The sequence below is a fragment of the Simochromis diagramma genome, unplaced genomic scaffold (genome assembly GCF_900408965.1).
Source record: "Simochromis diagramma unplaced genomic scaffold, fSimDia1.1 OVJJ01000822.1, whole genome shotgun sequence".
NCBI lineage: Eukaryota > Metazoa > Chordata > Actinopteri > Cichliformes > Cichlidae > Simochromis > Simochromis diagramma.
This window is the reverse complement of record NW_024387520.1, coordinates 5,581,294-5,600,592: the sequence shown is the minus strand read 5'-3', so window position 1 is coordinate 5,600,592 and position 19,299 is coordinate 5,581,294. Positions and strand designations below refer to the sequence as shown.

Sequence of the window (19,299 nt, the reverse complement as noted above, 5' to 3'; positions counted from 1 at the left end):
TTAAACTATGTAAGACCAAAAACCATAAAAGGCAATTTTGCATATAAAAATTTTAAAAAGCATTGGTGGATTTCTACTGAGGGACGTTGTACCTCAGTAATTCTAAAATCGCCAGAGCATACACAGGCTTTTGGGCCTTTTTAGCAATATTTTCCTTCCACGGCTAGTAGAAAGCACAGGCCTTCCATTGTGGGCCGATGTTGACTCTAGCAGCAGCAGGATCTGCAGGATGTTCCGGCTGCGAATCGCATCCTGATGCCACGTCAGAAATGCGTACGTCTGTAGGCGCAACCTGAATCGACAGACCTCCCGACCAATCAGAAGGCGGCATGGAAGAACGCGGTTGGCTATGATTCATAGGAACCATCGGGGGCGGAGCTTATTGACAGGCGTTCCCAGCTACCGACTTCAGAGTAGCTGAAACTGGCAGCAGAACTGTAGCCATGTGTGGTGAGTAGTGCATTTATTCTATATTTATACTAATTGGCGCTGAATGTGTGTGGTTCACGTTTCACCAGAATAGCTAGCTGAATAGTTATTCAGCTATTGCCATGTTAGTTTGAGGATAAATGCTGGAAATGAGCTAGGGGAGGCTAAAGTGAGTTTTGTATGGCCAACATGATGTTGCTAGCCAGCTAAATATAAACCGGTCTGTGTTTTTCCGTTTTACTCTGAAAGCTGCTTGATGTGGGATAACACGATCGAGCAGCAGAGTCGATATTTGAGTGCGACATTAAAATGGTAACCTGCTTTACGACGTTATTACCAGCCGAGTAAGTTTCCAGTAGCTAAATCTCTGTCCGTTACTGTGGTCTGTGGATCTAGATAACTGTAACAGAGACCTTGGAAAACGAGTTAGGTTCGTTGTTATTATAAAAAATGAAAGTGTAACTAGATGATCTGTGTTCTTTGGGATAATACCATACCATACCACCTTTATTTATAAAACACTTTAACATATAAACCAGTGTCCACAAAATGCTGTACATATACAAATAGCATAAACAAAACATAAAATCAAATATGTTTTTTTTTAAGTCAAATTGAGTCAACCCCTTAAAAGAGTGCCAAAGGCTTTAGCAAATATTGTACTATATAATACTGGTGTATCGCTGTGAATTAACGTCAGTCTTTCACTGTCTATATGACGCCAATGGTCATAATCAGTTTGATGCTTTCTAATCCTGTCCTGTCTCCGCCGTCTCCATCTATCTCAGTCCTATGACTGATACCTGACATCTGTTTTCTCTCACTGTTATCACAATCAGAGCACTTCCATAACCAAGCCACCTTGCTATCAATATCTCTTGTCACAGTAAGGTGCCACTTTGCTTAGGTTAACCATTAAGCACTGATTATTTGCAGAAGGGTCCCTTTTGTCTCTCTTTACCCCTCAGTGTCCACCCCCATCACTTGCTTTTCTGAATGAATGCTCTGTTGAGCCAGGATGTCCACTGGTTAGTGTTTAGCGCTGTAACAGGGCTGCACTTTATGCCCACTCCTTTTGCCATTCATGGTGTCACTCCTTTCTGTGTGTGTTTGTTATTAGACTGGATGACAGATGTTTTAGGGAGGAAATTCTCATTATTTATGGAGGTTGCCAATAAAATGCTGAAATCTTGATTTACACTGGCCTGTTTCTGTATCGTAATGGTCTCTCACTTGGGTTAGTAATCACACACAAATAAATCTCAAGTCTTAGTGACAAGGTAAATATCTTAAAATGATTTACAGATGGGAAACAGAAACATCTTGCGTCTGATTTTTGTCATTCCCTTGACAATTCCCTTACCTCTGCTTTATGTAGGCAAGAGGTTATCTTAGGGAAACGGCAGGTCTATATATGTATACCTAATTGTCTTTAAACGGGTCTATCTGCCAAGAGATAAGTATATCAGGTTTTCCAGTGCCTGTATGACTTGTTTCTCATGTGTTACATTAGTTTGTCTGGCACTGAACTGTGAATAGCAGCAGATCGACAACTCCCAGTAATTCTTGGCCTGCTACACCAGGAAGGAGTCCAATTACGTTCTCTGTGGTTTCACCAGCCACCTTTACGTAATCATTGTCATCATAAATAGTTTCGTTTTAAGATTTAAAATTGTTTTAAAAGCAATTTCTAACTCAAAATGAATCCAAAGCTGGTTTAAAATAAAAACCAGCTGATGGGATAAATCCATGCAGCATACAGATTGTCAGATGTCCTTTGGCATCGGAAAAAACCTTTTAAATACTGTAATGGTGACTTCAGCCAACCTTTACCAAACCCACATGAATTAAACATCACTCCCAAATGCTACAGGGGTATTAGTCTGACAGGCATTTCAAGTGATCTGCCCTTCCAACTGCAAATAAATAAATAAATAAAAATCTGGTAGCACAAATTCTTTATAAAGAAAGGCTTTCTAAAACATTATTCCCTCCTTCCCCAAGGAATCTTCGCCTATCTCAACTACCACGTGCCAAGGACTCGCCGTGAAATCCTTGAGATCCTCCTTAAAGGTCTACGTCGTCTGGAGTACAGAGGCTATGATTCAGCTGGTAAGGAAAAGAGAGACTCATCACCAACAAGTTCTGCCTTTTTTTAAATTGTGTTTTGTTTTGTTTTTCTTGTGTTCAGACCTCCTCAGAGGTTACTCAAGAAATGCCAAAATGTTGTAATAGTTTGTTGGTCTCCAATGTAACATTAATGCAGCAACTGTCCTGAAAGTCACACTTGATGTTTTGTTTTTCAGTAATACATGCCAACACTAATGACTTGTGCCTGATTTATGCTTGCGTGTGGTTACGTGTTGATTAATGTGTGGTTGTGTCCCGGTGTTTTATATACGGTGCCAACAGATGCTGGGATTTTTGTTTTTCTCCTGGTTCCTCGCTCTTTGTTCTGCTCAGTTTTATGTTACATTATTATTATTTTTTTTTGTTTTGTTTTTTTGTTTTGTTTTTTTGTTTTCTCTGGAGGCAGTTATATTTATCCCTCTGGTTTTCCACTTCTTTGTACTTTCCCTCACATCCATTTTGGTAGTTTCAGCAATCTTCTTCAAGGAATCTGCTGTCTGACCTTGTATTTACACTATGATTATTTTTCCTTATACTGAGTAAATAATAGTTTTTTTTCTTTCAGTTCTTCTCAGACATGGGACCAAAAAGAAGACTTTACTTACATAATAGTAATACCACCGTTATACCTAATACCTACGGCCTTGCCATCTTTATGATTCTGCTATTTCTAACTTTTTTAACAATTTCATTAGGTGTTGGAATTGATGGGGGCAACAGCAAAGATTGGGAGGTCAACGCCAGATCTATCCAGCTGATCAAGCAGCGTGGAAAAGTGAAGGCCCTGGATGAGGAGATCCACAGTAAGCTGAGATTGTTGCTCGTTTAGAGAGAATTAATAGTGGACCGAATCCTCAATTTCCCTTCCTGCACGCTGTGGTGCAATTCGCATACTTAATGTCGTCTGTCTTGGGGGTGTGTTTGTTTGATTTATAGAACAGCAGGATATTGACCTGGATGTGGAGTTTGATGTCCACAGTGGCATTGCCCACACTCGCTGGGCCACTCACGGTGAGCCCAGCCCAGTCAACAGTCATCCACATAGATCTGACAAAAACAATGGTGAGTGATGTTTCAAGTTGGTACAGAAACAGCTAAATGTTTGATTCTGTGTTAAGTTTCTGACAGTCCTCTTTGGTTTGCAGAATTCATAGTCATTCACAATGGCATTATCACCAACTACAAAGACCTGAAGAAATTCCTGGTGAGCAGATGTTTTTCATTAATATTTCTTGATGTGTTTTCATTGTTCCGATTTGTAAAGCGAAATCATTTTCTCGTTTCTGTAGGAGAGCAAAGGCTATGAATTTGAGTCAGAGACTGACACAGAGAGCATCGCCAAGTTGGTGAAGTACATGTATGACAACCGGGAGAGCGACGACATCAGTTTCGCCACGCTGGTTGAACGTGTGACTCAGCAGCTGGTAAGGACTTGCTAATGTACACCAAAGATGCAAAAGCAATCAGACAATAAAAAGACCTGACTTCCTGTTTGACCTGCTGCCTTGCAGGAAGGAGCTTTTGCACTGGTCTTCAAGAGTGTCCACTATCCCGGCGAGGTGGTTGGTACAAGGTAAACTCACACACTGATGGCTGATCTTAAATCTCCTAAAGTGACGTCTAAGACGGGTCAAAATGTATACAATACATTTTGAAGTCTGACAGTATAAGAAACCTTTCTGCGATGCATTTAGACCATACACTGGTAAAATATCAGGATGTGGTTTAACATGAATATTTTCTTGTGGTTTATACAGGAGGGGAGGTCCTCTGCTGATTGGAGTGCGCAGTGATCACAAGCTGTCCAGCGATCATATTCCTGTGCTCTACCGCTCATGTAGTTATAGTTTCTCTTTCTAGTCAAATGTATCCAAATGTGGCTGGATGAAATTGCCTGAGGCCTGTTTTCTTTTACATCCCAGCTACTAAAGACAAGAAGAGCTGCAGCACCCTACCCAGGACAGACCAGGACACCTGCCTGTTTCCAGTAGATGAAAAAGCGGTGGAGTACTACTTTGCATCTGATGCGAGGTAAGCAGATACTGTTAGAGTGCACAAAGATGTTCTTTATATGCCTGCTTTATGCATGTATCAAAAATCAAACGTTTGATGTGGTTTCTGATCTGCCACGACAGCGCGGTGATCGAGCACACAAACCGGGTGATCTTCCTCGAGGACGACGATGTAGCCGCCGTGATGGATGGCCGGCTGTCGATTCACAGGATAAAGCGCACAGCTGGAGACTACCCAGCCCGTGCCATCCAGACCCTGCAGATGGAACTACAGCAGATCATGATGGGTGAGTGGAGGGACGAATTCTCTTCACAACATGCATTCCTTTCCCACACTAATGGTCAATAAATCATTTATACTGTGCCATTAATTTAGTCTCAAATCCTGTTATTATCCTGCAAGTCATAATCGATGACCAGCTGCTTACATAGTTTGGCTCGCTTTTAACGGTTTGCCCTGAGGTTGTTCTTGTTATCATCCAAGTCGTTACACTCTTGCTAGATTAGCAGCACCACCAAAGAAACCACTGTTGGTAAAACAAACCACTTTGCTTTAAGATGTTATTACTCCCATCTTCCCTTCTTGACCCGAGTTGAAATATTATGCTAGGTTTGTAGTAAGACAGCTGTTTCCTTCTTTTTCAACATTTTACTCCAGCCCCAGGATTTGAACTCAAACAAAGGGGGAAGACATTTAAATTTTAGCTTTAATGTGAAGCCATTAATATCCAATGTATAGAACAATGTGCGATTTGTGGCTTTTTAAAAAAAAGTACAGTTCCCCTTACTAATGCTTAGACAAATGCACCCAATAAAAAGCATTTCTCAGTGTTTAATTGTTGTTAAAGAAAAACAATTATTTTCCCAAGTCACCAAAGTTAAACCGTTCATTATGGGAATTAGGACACATTTTTATTATTGCATTATTTTCCCTTTTTTCACGTATAAAATCATAATAAAAACCCCACAAGCATGTAAGTTTTGCATGCAAAACAGACCTTACTCATATCGACTCCAGGTCTGTAAGAATCTGACAAATCTATAATCAGTCAGGATTAAATTGCTTCCCAGGGCTGTTAGGTAATCCTGACTGACTTTATATTTGTCAGACCCTGATGAGGACTTGGAGTCGATGTGCATAAGGTCTGTTTTGCATGCAAAATTGCACCAAGAATCAACTTGTTACATGCACTTAATCAGTTATTGGACTTTTGGAATTGAAGTATTTCATCTATCCTGCTGCTGTGTCCTTAAATGAGGAACATGAGTCTAAGAAGTTTGCTCAGTATGAACACAGCTAAAAAAAAAAAAGGAGATTAAATCTCATGGCTACTGTCTATATTTTCTTTTTTCTTCATTTTCACTGACTTTTCCTCAGCAGTCCAGCAGAGGGCAGAGGTGAGCCGATGTTGGCTGCACTCGACATTCCTTTGTGGTCCTGTCATTACTCAGCCTCTCTCCTCTCATTTCCTAGTTTTTTCTTCTTCTGCTGAATAACCTAATTCGCATGACCCAAATTGCTCTCAAAGGCAGGCTGAAACGCACTTGCATATATACATATATATTTTCTTTACCGTCACAGTTTTTAATTGATAGGAAAACATTATCTCCCTAATGTTTTTTGTAAGTTTTATTTCATTTGAGGCATGACTCATGCTATGGCTCCAAATATCTTAATAGAGAAAGAAAGTTTACCCAATAAGTACTCTCATTTCCAGGAAGGCCCGATTGTCAATAAAACACAGTGAGGATGTTTGTTTTTGCTCCTTCAGGAGGCTGTGGTTTGCATTCTCGGACGCTTAATACATGTAAACAAAACCTCTCTCGGTCGGTTGAGTTCATGTGGGTTTTATGGGGCTTATAAAAAGTCTATCACTGAGTGCTTAACTGGTATTTACCTTTTCTTCTTTTTTTTTTTGACTAATTCTGGAAATGTTCCCTTGATATCTGATCCTCATTTTACAGGCAACTACAGCTCCTTCATGCAGAAGGAGATCTTTGAGCAGCCAGAGTCTGTTGTTAACACCATGAGAGGGAGAGTCAACTTTGACAACAACACAGGTTGGAGCACTGCCTTATTATTATATTTACCAAGACAAGAAATGAAAATTCCTCAAAAATGTCAATCTTTGGCTTTCACTGTAGTCTTTAGCGTCAAGTAATTTAGTTTTGCATGTGCAACTACCTTTAGTTCATTATAATAAGGCTCAAGGACGCCCTATAAAAGTTTTACAGCTATAAGTACATTTTTTAAGTGTAAAATGTCCCATCTCTCCTGTGGGGTGTTTGTGGTCTTTGAGCAGTTTGTTGTGCTTTTCAGTGACACTGGGTGGACTTAAGGATCACATCAAAGAGATTCAGAGGTGTCGCCGACTTATCCTCATTGCTTGTGGCACCAGCTATCATGCAGGAGTAGCAGTGAGTAGTCTTTTGTTTAACCACCTTTTGTTCATTGGTGCAAAGTCCCGTCATAAAAATAATCAAACTGAATCCAAGAGGAAAATATGACAGGAAATATGACACCTGTGTTGTGGTATGAGCTTCGTGTCCTGCCACACTCTACGCTCTGTGCACAGCTGGCACGTTTTCACAAAGTGATGCTGTTGCTTTTTTTCCCCAGACCCGCCAGGTGCTGGAGGAGCTGACCGAGCTGCCTGTCATGGTGGAGCTGGCCAGCGACTTCCTGGACAGGAACACGCCTGTTTTCCGAGACGATGTCTGCTTCTTTATCAGCCAGTCAGGTGTGGAGACCAGTGCCATCTGGACTTGATCTGTGGCACATTCCCCATTTGTATTCCACTTTCTATTTGGGGGCTCTTCTTGATTTATCTTTCTATGTGTTCAACTTTTTCAAAATGCTGAGTCAAAGTTTTTGAAACCTGTGGATTATTTTTTTCTGTAAAGCTGTCTTAAATCAGACTAGTTTATAGTGCAAAAGCCAGTAAATCAGTTTTATTGTGTGAATTGTTACGTTCCATAAACGGGTTGTGTTTTCCATTTCTGCCGACCCCGCAGGGGAGACCGCTGACAGCCTCATGGCCCTGCGCTACTGTAAGGAGAGGGGGGCTCTGACTGTGGGCGTCACTAACACAGTGGGCAGCTCCATCTCGAGGGAGACTGACTGTGGCGTCCACATCAACGCCGGGCCAGAGATCGGAGTAGCGAGCACCAAGGTATACCATGGCAACCGTGGCTCTGATTAACTCTGCGGTTTTTATGAGTGCAGCTTTTATGCGCCGTGGAAGTGGAAAACCACAACATGCATTTATTGTGTCACTGGAGATTGAAAGGATACTTCTTACATTAACCTCTTGAGGTTAGGTTATATTATGCTACACAGCATTACCAAAATTACTGTTATTATTATCTTGCTATCTTTGAAATGGCTACTTTAAACACAGGGACCGGGTCTGTGACTACCCGCTGTCAGTTGCCTCCTTCATAGCAAATTATATAAAGAGTGATAAAATGGTGATAAGACAGAGTCAGTCTGTAATCATTTTGAGGGGTGAATGGGGCCAAGTTGCCAATTACATGCAATCTGTGTGTGATAAATCAACCAAAATAGAAAATCTGTTGCCTTTTACATACAAATAAATTCACATTAACTGCATGCATTTAGCCAGAACCTCATAGATTTTGAAGAGAAAGTCAGAAGTTGCTCCACAAATATCTGCATAGTTGCTGTTGGATGACGATTTCACTGCATAATGAGACAGGGGCTCAGGAATCTTATATAGCAATATAACCAGGATACAACCAGTTGAGTGGACTCCGCCTTTCAAATGTTCACCAATGTGTCTGACGGTGATTGCAGTCAGTTGGAGCTGGAGACAGGTTGCCAAACTACTTGCAACCAGTTGCAGGCTCCAAATTCTTTTTTATTTTTAAATCAGTTCACTGGGCAGCAACCAAGTTTCCAGCCATAGAGTTTTCCTAGTCGTTCTATTTAAACTCCAGTGAGACTGAGTCATTAGTGATGAAGATGAATGTACTGCTGGGTGTGTTTTCACCTTGTTGTGGCAGGCTTGGATGTGGATGATTGAAAACAGCACATTTCCTTGGAGTTGAAGTGAATGCTTATTGCTCCATTTAAAAAAGCAATCTACTCATTTTTCTGCTTTTGTCTATGACAATATTTTCAGAGGCAACACACCAAATGAATTTGTTACGTTAAAGTTAGAAAAATAGCGCATGATTTCTTTGATTTGTTGTAACTGAGCCTTTGATACTTAGCTAAAGTACCGTACACCAGTTAATTGCATCATCTCATAAATGAACTCGACGCTCGCTGACTCTGAATGAAACCCAGATGAAAACTCCATTGCAATTCTGGTCCCGCCTTTTGGAAGTTGACGTGGTCCTCCGCTGTTATCCCAGAGGGAGTTAAAGAAGCCTGATTTTCTCATCTCAGCTCATGTAAACCTTGGACACTTGGTTTCATGCCCCTCCCACCCCCTCACCGAAAGCATTTGCCAGCTGGGATTTGAGCAGAGGAGTTGAAGCCCCTGCTCTTTCTAGGGAGCATAGAGAGAGAGAGTTAGGAAAAGTGGAGCAGGTCCTTCCCTGCCCCAGCTCTTGGCTCAGTGACTCTTGTGTTGCTCCAAAGTCCCAGAGCACGCCTCAGAGACGCCATCATTTACTGCTCGGCTGGCAGGGCCACACACCCACACCCACCTCAACCGAATGCTGCACATTAACAACCAAGCTTATCAAAACACTGACTTGGTTTGCAACTAATCACATGCTGAATCATCCCAAATTCATATATTTGGTCTCAATTTTCTGCTTTTTCATGCTCATAGGATTTTTTTAAACTTTAAATGAGGGAATTTCCAATTCCTTTGTTCATATTCAAGATTCATGGCATAAATTAGCACTAAAAGACAAAACACTTTGATGCTATCATGAGGCAGATCCTTCTGGCAGGTCAGCCGACAGTAAATGAGAGAAGACTGCTTTTGAATTACATAACTCTTTCCACTGGGAATTTACAGGATTACAAAGTTTGTTTTCTAGATCACAGCTGTTGTATTTTCTTTATGTTTCAGCTGTGTATGCATGCATGCTCACATTTGCAGGGTCAAAGTTGGCACATTGTGCATCAGGAAAGCACTGACAAGTTTGAAAGTATGAATATGGAAGAGATCAACGGTTGAATATGTGGGTTAAATATGTTGCCACAGCTCTGAAGGGACTACGGTTTGTGTGTTGTTGTGAAGAAAAAAGAAACGGTGTGTAAAGGTTTTACAGCTATTTTCTTGGCCCTGCACATTGGCATTTCTGAGTCCAGAGAGTCTTGTGAATTGACTTGGCTTCTCTCAGACTCTGATTGAATCTCCTAAATGAGCATGGAAGACCTCCAAACGTGCTCGGAGATGAAGGAAGGAGAGGGTGCGGGCGGCGATGACGGCAGGCACAGAGTCTCAGATGTGTTGAGGTTATAAGAAGCGACATTTCCAGAAGGATCAGACATCATCTGTGGTATATGTGGCTACAAAGGTTTTTAGGATGAGCAGCACTAACTTAACTGCGTGCGTTTTTTTTTTTATAATGCTGCTTGATGTGTATGAAAACCCACCTCTCCATATTTCATCTGGTGCAGATTATAAACTGGAGACCAAATTTGCAATCAAAACAAAGCGAAAAAGAAGGACATGGCTTCATAATCTGTACCGAAAGGCTCAAGTCGTGATCTGGTCGCTGCTTCGTTGGTTCGATATTGAGCTGCAAAATAGGAAATCTACCATTCCCTCTAGAAATGAGGTCACAAGCAAGCAAGCTTTGACTGTGCAGTGGTGGCGGTCCACTTTGTGACCTTCATGCAAATAGTTAGGGAGCAGTTGTTTTCTTTATTAGTCAGAGTAGAGACAGACAAAGAAACCGCATCTTAGCAATTGTGTTACAGTTAATAAATATTCTGCTTTCTCTTTTGTGTTTTTCGTCTTCAGGCCTACACCAGTCAGTTTGTGGCCTTGATCATGTTTGCCCTCCTGATGTGCGATGACAGGATTTCAGTGCAGCCCAGGCGCCGTGAGATAATCCAGGGCCTAAGAGTGCTTCCAGGTAAGTCACACCACATGTGTTGTAATTCAGCCAGAGAAGTCCTGATCATATGTGAAGTTTAAACACAAAAAGACTGGAAAAACTAGCTCTCAGACCCAAGATCAAGCACATCCACAGCCTGTTTTAGTTTTGTTTTTGTTGGTGTTTTTTTTTTTTTTTAAATCCTCTTAGAGGACAAACTTAAACGGCAACAAAAGGATCAGAAGACGAGAGAGAGCGGGAAGGGGGGCAGACGGATGAATAGCTTTAGATTTTGGCATTGGGCTCTTGCATGACTCTGTGAATCTAAAGCACATGATAGCATGTCCCCAATAGTAACCTAATAAGGAATGTCTGGCTCGTCTGCCACTCCCTGCCCAACATTAGAAGCTGAGTCTAGGTTCATGTTGCTGCAATATTTTTTCATATTTTGTCTCTGCCAGTCAGCCTCTTTAAACAAGAAAAAAAATGTGTGTGTGTGTGTGTGTGTGTGTGTTAGATCTGATTAAGGAGGTCCTCAGTTTGGATGATGAAATCCAGAAGCTGGCAACAGAGCTGTACCAGCAGAAGAGTGTGCTCATCATGGGCAGAGGCTACCATTACGCTACCTGCTTGGAGGGAGCACTGGTGAGCACAGTGCGAGTTTATCATCTGACAGCTTGATTGTTAATTTCAGCATAGGCTTGCATTTATCTAAAGTCTGGATGTTTTTTTTTTATTCCCCTGCAGAAAATCAAGGAAATCACGTACATGCATTCAGAGGGTATCCTGGCAGGAGAGCTGAAACACGGCCCGCTGGCCCTGGTGGATAAACTCATGCCGGTGATCATGATCATAATGAGAGACCACACTTATGTCAAGTGTCAGAATGCCCTGCAGCAAGTTGTTGCTCGCCAGGTAAGAATCGCACATGGCGCATGTTTTGTGATCAGCCTTATTGTAATGTCGGTGTGTTGGTTTATTTTATAATCCAGTCACAAGTGATCAGCCCAGATTGTTTAGTTGCCTGAAATGCTCAAACAAACTCTGACAAATAAAAACTAAATGTGACGCTTTACAGTGTTTATTATATCGTGGAAAATGACTAAGTGAGTTTATTTGAATCCATTTAAGTTTTTTCCTTTCTGAAAACTGTTTGCATCATAACTCATTAAGTTCAAACCCCCAAAGTATGTTGACCACTGCGTCACCTCTGGCCCTTCAACTCAGTCGGTGAAAGGGGAGAGGTTGATTCAGCGCATCTCCATCATTGTGCAGTAAACAATCTGCAACAGATGTTGGTTTAGAGGTGTGAAAACTCACACTATATTCATCTCTTTGTTTCATTTACAGGGTCGTCCTATTGTGATCTGCGACAAGGACGATCACGAAACCATCAAAAACTCCAGCCGCACCATCAAAGTGCCTCACTGTTTGGACTGCCTGCAGGGCATCCTGAGCGTCATCCCTCTGCAGCTGCTGTCCTTCCACCTGGCTGTCCTCAGAGGCTACGATGTAAGTGCTTTCCCTTCAGGATCAGCAACAACTCTCAATCCAGCATGCTTCTTAATTCAAACATTTCTTGGAGATCCCATTTTCCCAAGTCATTTCCACTCTTACAGTCATCATCAGTATACCTGTGTTTACAGATGTAGTAAGAGTATGATTGTGTAAAATACGTCGATGATTCGTTTCAGGACATAAAAGAGGACAGTTGTGCAAAAGATTCTGGAGCACAATATAAATGAGATATTCTGTTATTATTAGCCTGTCACTGATCATCTAGCGCTGTCGCTCAGGACTGCTTTGTAAGCAGAAACACTGCCAGAATAAATGTGCAGTGTTTATATCTGTAAATCAGCATGTCCCCAACTCGCTTGAAAATGTAACCTACTTTGTGAACGATGTAAACTGGCAAACTTGGTGGTGAAGGTGATGACGATGTGGTTAGCTGTCACACTGAAAGAATTATAGTGAAATGTAAATAACCTCCATCTGTGCGCGAATTCCGACCTGCGATTGTTTCATTTATTGGCAAAGCCCACAAGCTGTTACTGATGTTTGTGCTGGTGCTGCAGAACTGACTTAGATGTGTTGTCCCCTTGATTTCCTGTTTTTGAGGAATTTTAAAGGTCAAAGTGAGCAGCTTAACTCAAAGTCAGCATCTAAGTGAGTTTTTCAGAGCATTTCAGAGAAACGTCCTGGCCGTGCAGCTCTGTAGAACAAACAGCTCCACCACACGCATGCCCTGTGTTTTATGTAATTTTGTCCGAGGGGAGGAGAAGCGCTCTGGACAGGACATGTGTGATAATTACAAGAGCAGTCCTGCCAAGCCGCCATATCTCTGGCTCGCAGATTAAAGTATGTTTTTGTTAAGATTTGTATAAATCATACTCGGGTGTTTTGACAGCAGCATTTAGTCAACAGCAGCAACAGTGTCCTTTTCATCTGCAAGGCTATTGATTGTCTGCTCCTCTGTTTAAACGCAGGTGGACTGTCCAAGAAACCTGGCCAAGTCTGTGACAGTAGAGTGAGCCGCACCATTCATCACTAACAACAAAAGCTTGGCATAGACACACATTCAAGCACAGACCCCAAAGGAAGCGTCTGTGTGAAGTAAACCATCAGAAGATGACGTCCTGTCCTGTGTCTTGTGTGTCGTGGCTCTTTTTTTTTTCTTCTTTTTTTTATGCAGTCTTTCAGTAATCGCTCTTGTATCTCACTGTTGTGTATTATCACAGTGTTGCATTGTTTCTTTTATCAGAAAGCTTTGACAACATTTGTTTTTTCTTTGTTGTTGCCGGTGGCAAGGAATGGGTTGGGAATGACATATAACGTGCATATCACTTTTTCGGGGGTGAACCTGTATCAACCTTCGCTGGCCATTTATGGGCATGCCTTCCATGTTTATCTGTTGCTGATTGGGCTCTCTGGAAGCTGATGTTAAAGCTGACAGTAGTTTACGCTTTAAAGACCTCACTGGCTCATTTTCTCTTTTAGTGCAATGATTTGTAGTTTAGTTGGGATTTTTTTTTCCTTGGCAGCTAATCATTCAAAGTGTCTTTACTCCACAGTTGAAGTAAACCACAGTCTTGAATCATTCCAAGCCACAGGTCATCGCTTCTTCATAATTGCAGTGTGGTTTTGATACACTTTCCCCTCTTGGATTTTCTTCTGAGGACACGCAACAAAGAGCAGCATCAAATGTCCGATCAGAAAAAGTTTGTGAATACTGTCATAAATCTTCTAATGTTGCTGTGTGTAAGCCCAGGAATTCGGTTTTTTAAACTCTGGTTTTGGTCCACTCAGTTAATGAGAGGAACCACCTACACCAGAGTCTGAGACGTCGCTCGTTCACTCTTTCCTATTTTTCTCGACACGATCCTGTTACTGTAAACGCTCTCTGGGTGCAGTTTAGCGTTTCATTCTCATGTGAGACTTTTCGCATAAAGGTTTCTTTTAATCAATAAACTGAAGTAATGCAATTGAGATAAAGTTGCAAACCTGAAGTAGAGGCAGTCGCCAGCCCACACCTTGCCACCGTCATTTTGCAATCTTGGGACCATATGTAGCTTTTCTTCTTTTCTTTTTTTTTCCTCCTCTTGTTACATTTGTTTGTTAATTGGTTTTTTGGAAGGAATTTTATAATATTGAAGTTACTCTTTCATTTAAATGTTAATGTTACTGTCATCTGAAATGTCAAACCAAAAATCGGTCTCTGGTGGCTTTGGCAATCATAAACCAAATCTCTTTTTTTCGGTTTCACTGTTGCTTTTGTAGCCAAACATGAACTGATTTTGCAGATCGTATACTATGAAGTTATTCTGAGGCCCTGAGGGCACGTATACACACAGTCGCTTGGCAGCATGTCATACTGTAGACGTTGACTTTGGTCAGAAGCCAAATGCCAAGCTGTGTGTCTGTGATCCCAGGTGTCTTTTAAATTCAGAAGCCAAGAAAAAAAAGTGACATTGCACACACCCACACACACACAGTTATGCAGTAGAGAAAGAATAGGAGCAGCTTTTTTTTAAGCCTGCATTCTTTAAGTTTAAAGATATTTATCTTGCATTTACAATCAAGCCTTAACTTGGACTTCATTTTCCCCCCTTGAGCCTTTTCTGAGCCAGTGAAATGTTGTTACAGGTACTTTTGTAACCCACACTCAAAACACTTTTTGATTTACTGACTGGATGTATTGATCAAGGATGCTGCACTGGATCCTAGCACCATCTGTTGGGTTACAGAGGGAGTGGGAGTACTATTTATTAGTGGAACTGATGCAATAAAGTGTCACGTACGTATCTTTTAAAAGTGTCTGGGAGTTATTGGATTGAGGATGTGTGCACTTGTGGATTTACATGACCTAAAATACTGACAGTGATAACAAAAAGGTGTCTGTACGATTTTTATTCCAAAAAATACGCTGTAGAAATTCAGGCACATTTGGACTTGTCATTAAAATAACGTGTTTAGTTTTTCAGGTGATAGATTGCACAAAGAGTTGAGGTACTGGAGGTATTTAGGGGTAGCTCAAAGTAACGATGCGCCGCCGCTGGTGCCAAACTCCAGGAAGACTGACACTATCGGTCTGATGCTCTCACGTAGAGCTGTCACAGTGGAGACGCAGCGTCTGAGGTTGCTCCACAGACAAGGCAGGAGTGAAACTGCCACTTGAACGAGAGCAAAGGACATCAAACACAGAGATAGTGAGAAGCGGCAGAGCGCGGGCAGCACAAGCAGCACTGCCTTGATTGGCTTTAAGGGCTCTGCAGATCTCCTTCCTCCACAGCCACTCGGAGGGCAGCTGTAATTTCTCAAGGTGTGCGATGGAGGCCAGGTGGAGCAGCAGCTTGAGCATGCATGTTGGTCCAAGTCTTCACGTGCCAGGAGCACACCTGCTAGCTTCTGCCTGATGAACGTGTTCAGTTTCAGCAAGACTGAGAGGTAAAGAGTCAAGTTCCTGGTGAAAGCAAGTGCAGCTCTCAGAAGGATTTCATTGCAGAAACTAACCACAACGGCGGCCTCACACGCAGCTGTGGAGTAATTATGGAAAGTAACCACGGCTTTCAGCAGTAACAGCCTCCATTGTCCGAGCATGGGGAGCGTCCTGGGCAGTTTCTCATCTATAAAGAGCATCGTGTGAAGCAGGTAACATCCTCTGTGTAGGAGCCAGACTTTGCTAGTCCTTATAAATCAAAGCGTCACTGCAGCTTTTATCAGTGGGGCTGAATAAGTGTTAGCAGCTGTTGTGACTTTAATTGCAGACAGCTTGGTGTCGTAAGGAGAACGGGATTTTCTCTGCTGCAGGCCTCTTGTTAGAGGGGCAGGAATTAGGTGTTATCACAGGAAATGCGCATCTCTAACCATGAACATTAACCATGATTCCTCTATGCCTAAACGTCCTGAAAAACCAAAAGCAGAAACCTGAGTTTCTGTAACTGTAGTCGTTTATACGATCTTGTCAAGACTTGATATTGTGTTTATCTTTTCTTAAAAGTTTAGCATCTGATGCATAATAAGGGCAGGGGAGCAATCAGCAGGTTCACCCGGTATCTATTAGATGTTTCCTGACGGCGCCAAGTCAAAGTGCAATAAACAGCTGTGTCCTCTTTTAGGTTAGGTCTCCTTGTTTATCAGCAGTTGGATCTTTTTAAGTTGCTACTTAAAATCCAACTACTGTGGACTACCAGAAACATCATTATGTTTGATCACCAAATGAACAAACCTAATGATGTAATTGTTCAAATCTGCTTCATTAGGGTTAGTCAGTTTGAGCCAGCAGCAGTGAACATTAAAGCTGAAGCTTCAGTTAAAATGCTGGTAATTTTATTTTGAAAATCTAATGAATATTCAGTTACATTTATATGTTTACTGTCTGGCAATTCATGGCTGCTTTTGATAACCATCAAACATTTTCTGCCAAATGATTTACAAGAACCCATTTTACATTCTGCTGTTTGTATTCTAATGAGATGCTTGTATTTGAAGACATTAGACTGATTTTTATTTTATTTTTTTCAGATTGTAGTCCTTGTAAACTTTAGACGTGGCTGTGCAGAAAGGTCGCAGTAGATCAATTGTTTCTGAGTTATTCAGTCGAGCCCATCTGACACCAACAACCCTTCCACATACAAAATCACTGAAACCACCTCTCTTCTTCATTCTGATGCTCTGTTTGGGCTACACCAGGTCGTCTTAACCATGTCTAAATGCCTAAATGCACAGAGTTGCTATGTGAACACATGATTAGATATTTGTGTTAACGAGCAGTTGAACAGGTGTACCTAACAAAGTGGCCAATGAGTTTATGTGATTTACTTTAGAAACAGAGGTTAGCAACAGCAACAAAGTTTAAAATTTGCCCGAAATTCTACTATAAAATCTGCCCTTTGATTTGATTCTGTCCTCTTTGTTATTCCCAGATCATCATCACCCTCGACAGGCTTTTTCATTTCTGCAGCCCATGCATATTTCCTGAGGATTAGATTGTTTCAAATATTTTCCAAGATGGCTCCCCTATTCGTGTTGTAACATAATGGAATATATTAACATCTTGAATGAGTTTGCTGCACATGAAGTATTCTCTTCTCTGTTTTTCTGTCACAAGGAATGAGTAAGGGCCTGCAGACATTCACACAGTGGTAATGTCAGTAGGTAAATGAGAACAGAACAGCTGTACATTTAGTTTGGGAGGTACAGAATATTGTTTAAAAGAGCCCTGTGGATAAAAAGTGACCTGAGGGAATATCCAGCTAAATGCATTAAAGGCTTTACAGCCTCTTGATGAAAGCATACACAGTAAACATGTGGATCAGTGGCTGCTTTTGCTGCCCGGAAGTAAAACAGAATGTTTTTCAAATTAGCATCTGAAGAAAAGAATAAGAAGACGGAGTCAGATTTTATGTAGCTAAACTGCTTCCTTGCTTTTTAAATGAATCACACACCAGTCTGTGTTTACTGTACAGTACTGACAGGATTGCTAACCATGACGTGATGAGAGTAAAAGCTTCATATCAACATCCACGAAATGGCTTCCATCGTATTTTATTCTCAGAGGAAAGACTTTCTGCAAAAAAAGTAAAACAAGATTGTTTACTGACTCATCAATGTACAGCACACATATAACTGAGCACGCTTATTTGCATTAATAATGTACAACTTTTTTTGAAGCCGTAGGTGGACGAGTAAGACGATGTGCAAAGCTTTTCCCTGATTCCCAGAGTTACCCTCATCTTAACAGACAGATCCTATGCAGCGCTTACCTACAGCTGTAATTACAGTCATCTTGGTCAGGTCAGTTCCAGCCATACATCTGGTAAAGCCAAATTTACTGTTTACACCAATGAGCACAGAAAACGGGCCAGACATGGCTCACATTAGGTTGGATGAAAATAGTTTGCGAGTCAGGAGTTGAACACTGGAAGTTCAGATACATTGCATTGCTGTTTCAGTACACTTACTGTCCATGCCGTCATCACCGATGATTGTCTTTCTTTCCCCAAAATGAAGAGTGTGGTCTACACAAGTACAAAGTAAAAAATGAAAGTATTTACAAATGTATAAAAACAAGTACAAATGTTAAAAAACTACAAACGATGATTCGAGCACTTTTGCATGCAAACATTCAAGAATTTAAAAAAAGGATTGTTTTCAGATGCCTCTGCATCATCCTTACTCTGCTGTATGTGGAACATTTGCAGGATGAGTGTTTTTCTTTTCTCTTATATAAAACAGGAACTTTACAGTGGCATTTATTTTAGTGACATGGCCATTCAGAAGACAACTGTACTCCTTCTCTAGGGCCTGTGTATAAAGCTGTTAGTACAAGCTGTTGATCCTCTGCTCGGTCAGAATTCGTACAGTCTTCAGTCAAATGTTTTTGAGCCGGCCTGCGTGATCTCATTTATAGGGAATGTCTATGTAATTCAAGCATCCAAGCAATTGCACTGTTGGGCTAGATGTGTACAAAAGTAGACAAATAGCTGAAAACAAGTTCTCGCTCCTCCTCGTCACAAGTCTGAAAGGCTACAGCCTGCTGAGGTTGGCACCTTGTTGCACCTCACTCGTAGTTACAATCAAAGATGGCTATGTGCTGGTGGAACTCTGGATTATGTTTTTCAGTCTTGTGTGACCACCTCCTGTCTCCCACCAGACTTCTACAGGCCAGGGCGAGGTGGAGGGCGGGCAGGTGGAGGGGCTCGTCCAGGAGGGGGTCCCTGGGGAAGAGGTGGCAGCAAGCCGGTTGGGCTAGCGCAGGGCGGAGGCGTGGATGAGAGCGCCGGTGGGGCGGGTATGTGCAAGGTGGTTGGAGGAAGAGCCCGGTTGGGAGGTGGTGTGTAAGGGGGAGGGGTGGAAATGGGTGGAGGGGTTGGAGGCAGCGAGGAGAAGGGCGGCGCGCTGGGAGTCGGTGGTAGGGTGCCCTGCGGTGGAGGTGGATTCCTGCCAGCCGGGTTGTAGATGGGAGATGGGTGATTGTTGAAGTGTGGGTAGCTAGGGGGGGATTTTACACGGGTGAAGTTCATGCATCTGCCCTATAAAATTAAACAGAGTTCAGATTTTGTTAGCAAAGTGGCAAACGTTAAATTTTTTTCCATTAATTGTTCAATCGAAGGCAAAAATTCACAATGAAAATTCAGACACTGAGTCTAAATGACAGAAAGGAAAAGGTCTGGCTCACATCACAGCCTGTATATAGAAGATG

At 41.8% G+C, this 19,299-nt stretch overlaps 2 protein-coding genes across 2 annotated transcripts in view; one reads left to right on the top strand and one right to left on the bottom strand.

The window, feature by feature from the left end:
* The first annotated feature begins 326 nt into the window (after positions 1-326).
* On the top strand, positions 327-14,904 carry LOC120725989 (glutamine--fructose-6-phosphate aminotransferase [isomerizing] 1). Its single transcript, XM_040019176.1, has 19 exons — positions 327-450; positions 2,434-2,541; positions 3,255-3,362; positions 3,496-3,621; positions 3,705-3,763; positions 3,849-3,983; positions 4,071-4,132; positions 4,317-4,396; positions 4,482-4,590; positions 4,695-4,858; positions 6,537-6,632; positions 6,892-6,989; positions 7,192-7,312; positions 7,587-7,744; positions 10,523-10,637; positions 11,116-11,243; positions 11,346-11,513; positions 11,949-12,110; positions 13,085-14,904. Exons 1-19 carry the CDS (start codon positions 444-446, stop codon positions 13,127-13,129), a joined length of 2,049 nt encoding a protein of 682 aa, XP_039875110.1. The 5' UTR covers positions 327-443; the 3' UTR covers positions 13,130-14,904.
* The window catches only part of antxr1a (ANTXR cell adhesion molecule 1a), a 28,836-nt gene continuing 23,719 nt past the window's right edge, over positions 14,183-19,299 (bottom strand). The window contains exon 17 of the mRNA XM_040019178.1: positions 14,183-19,129. Within this exon, the coding sequence (XP_039875112.1) occupies positions 18,755-19,129 (375 nt within the window). The 3' untranslated portion in view covers positions 14,183-18,754. The remainder of the gene's footprint in view (positions 19,130-19,299) is intronic.

What these genes read in the sequence shown, in the direction of transcription:
- LOC120725989 (XM_040019176.1), top strand. An exon ending in CCTGGATGAGGAGATCCACA is followed by an intron (nt 3,363 to 3,495) that starts GTAAGCTGAGAT and finishes TTTGATTTATAG; the next exon opens with AACAGCAGGATATTGACCTG. An exon ending in CCTGCTTGGAGGGAGCACTG is followed by an intron (nt 11,244 to 11,345) that starts GTGAGCACAGTG and finishes ATTCCCCTGCAG; the next exon opens with AAAATCAAGGAAATCACGTA.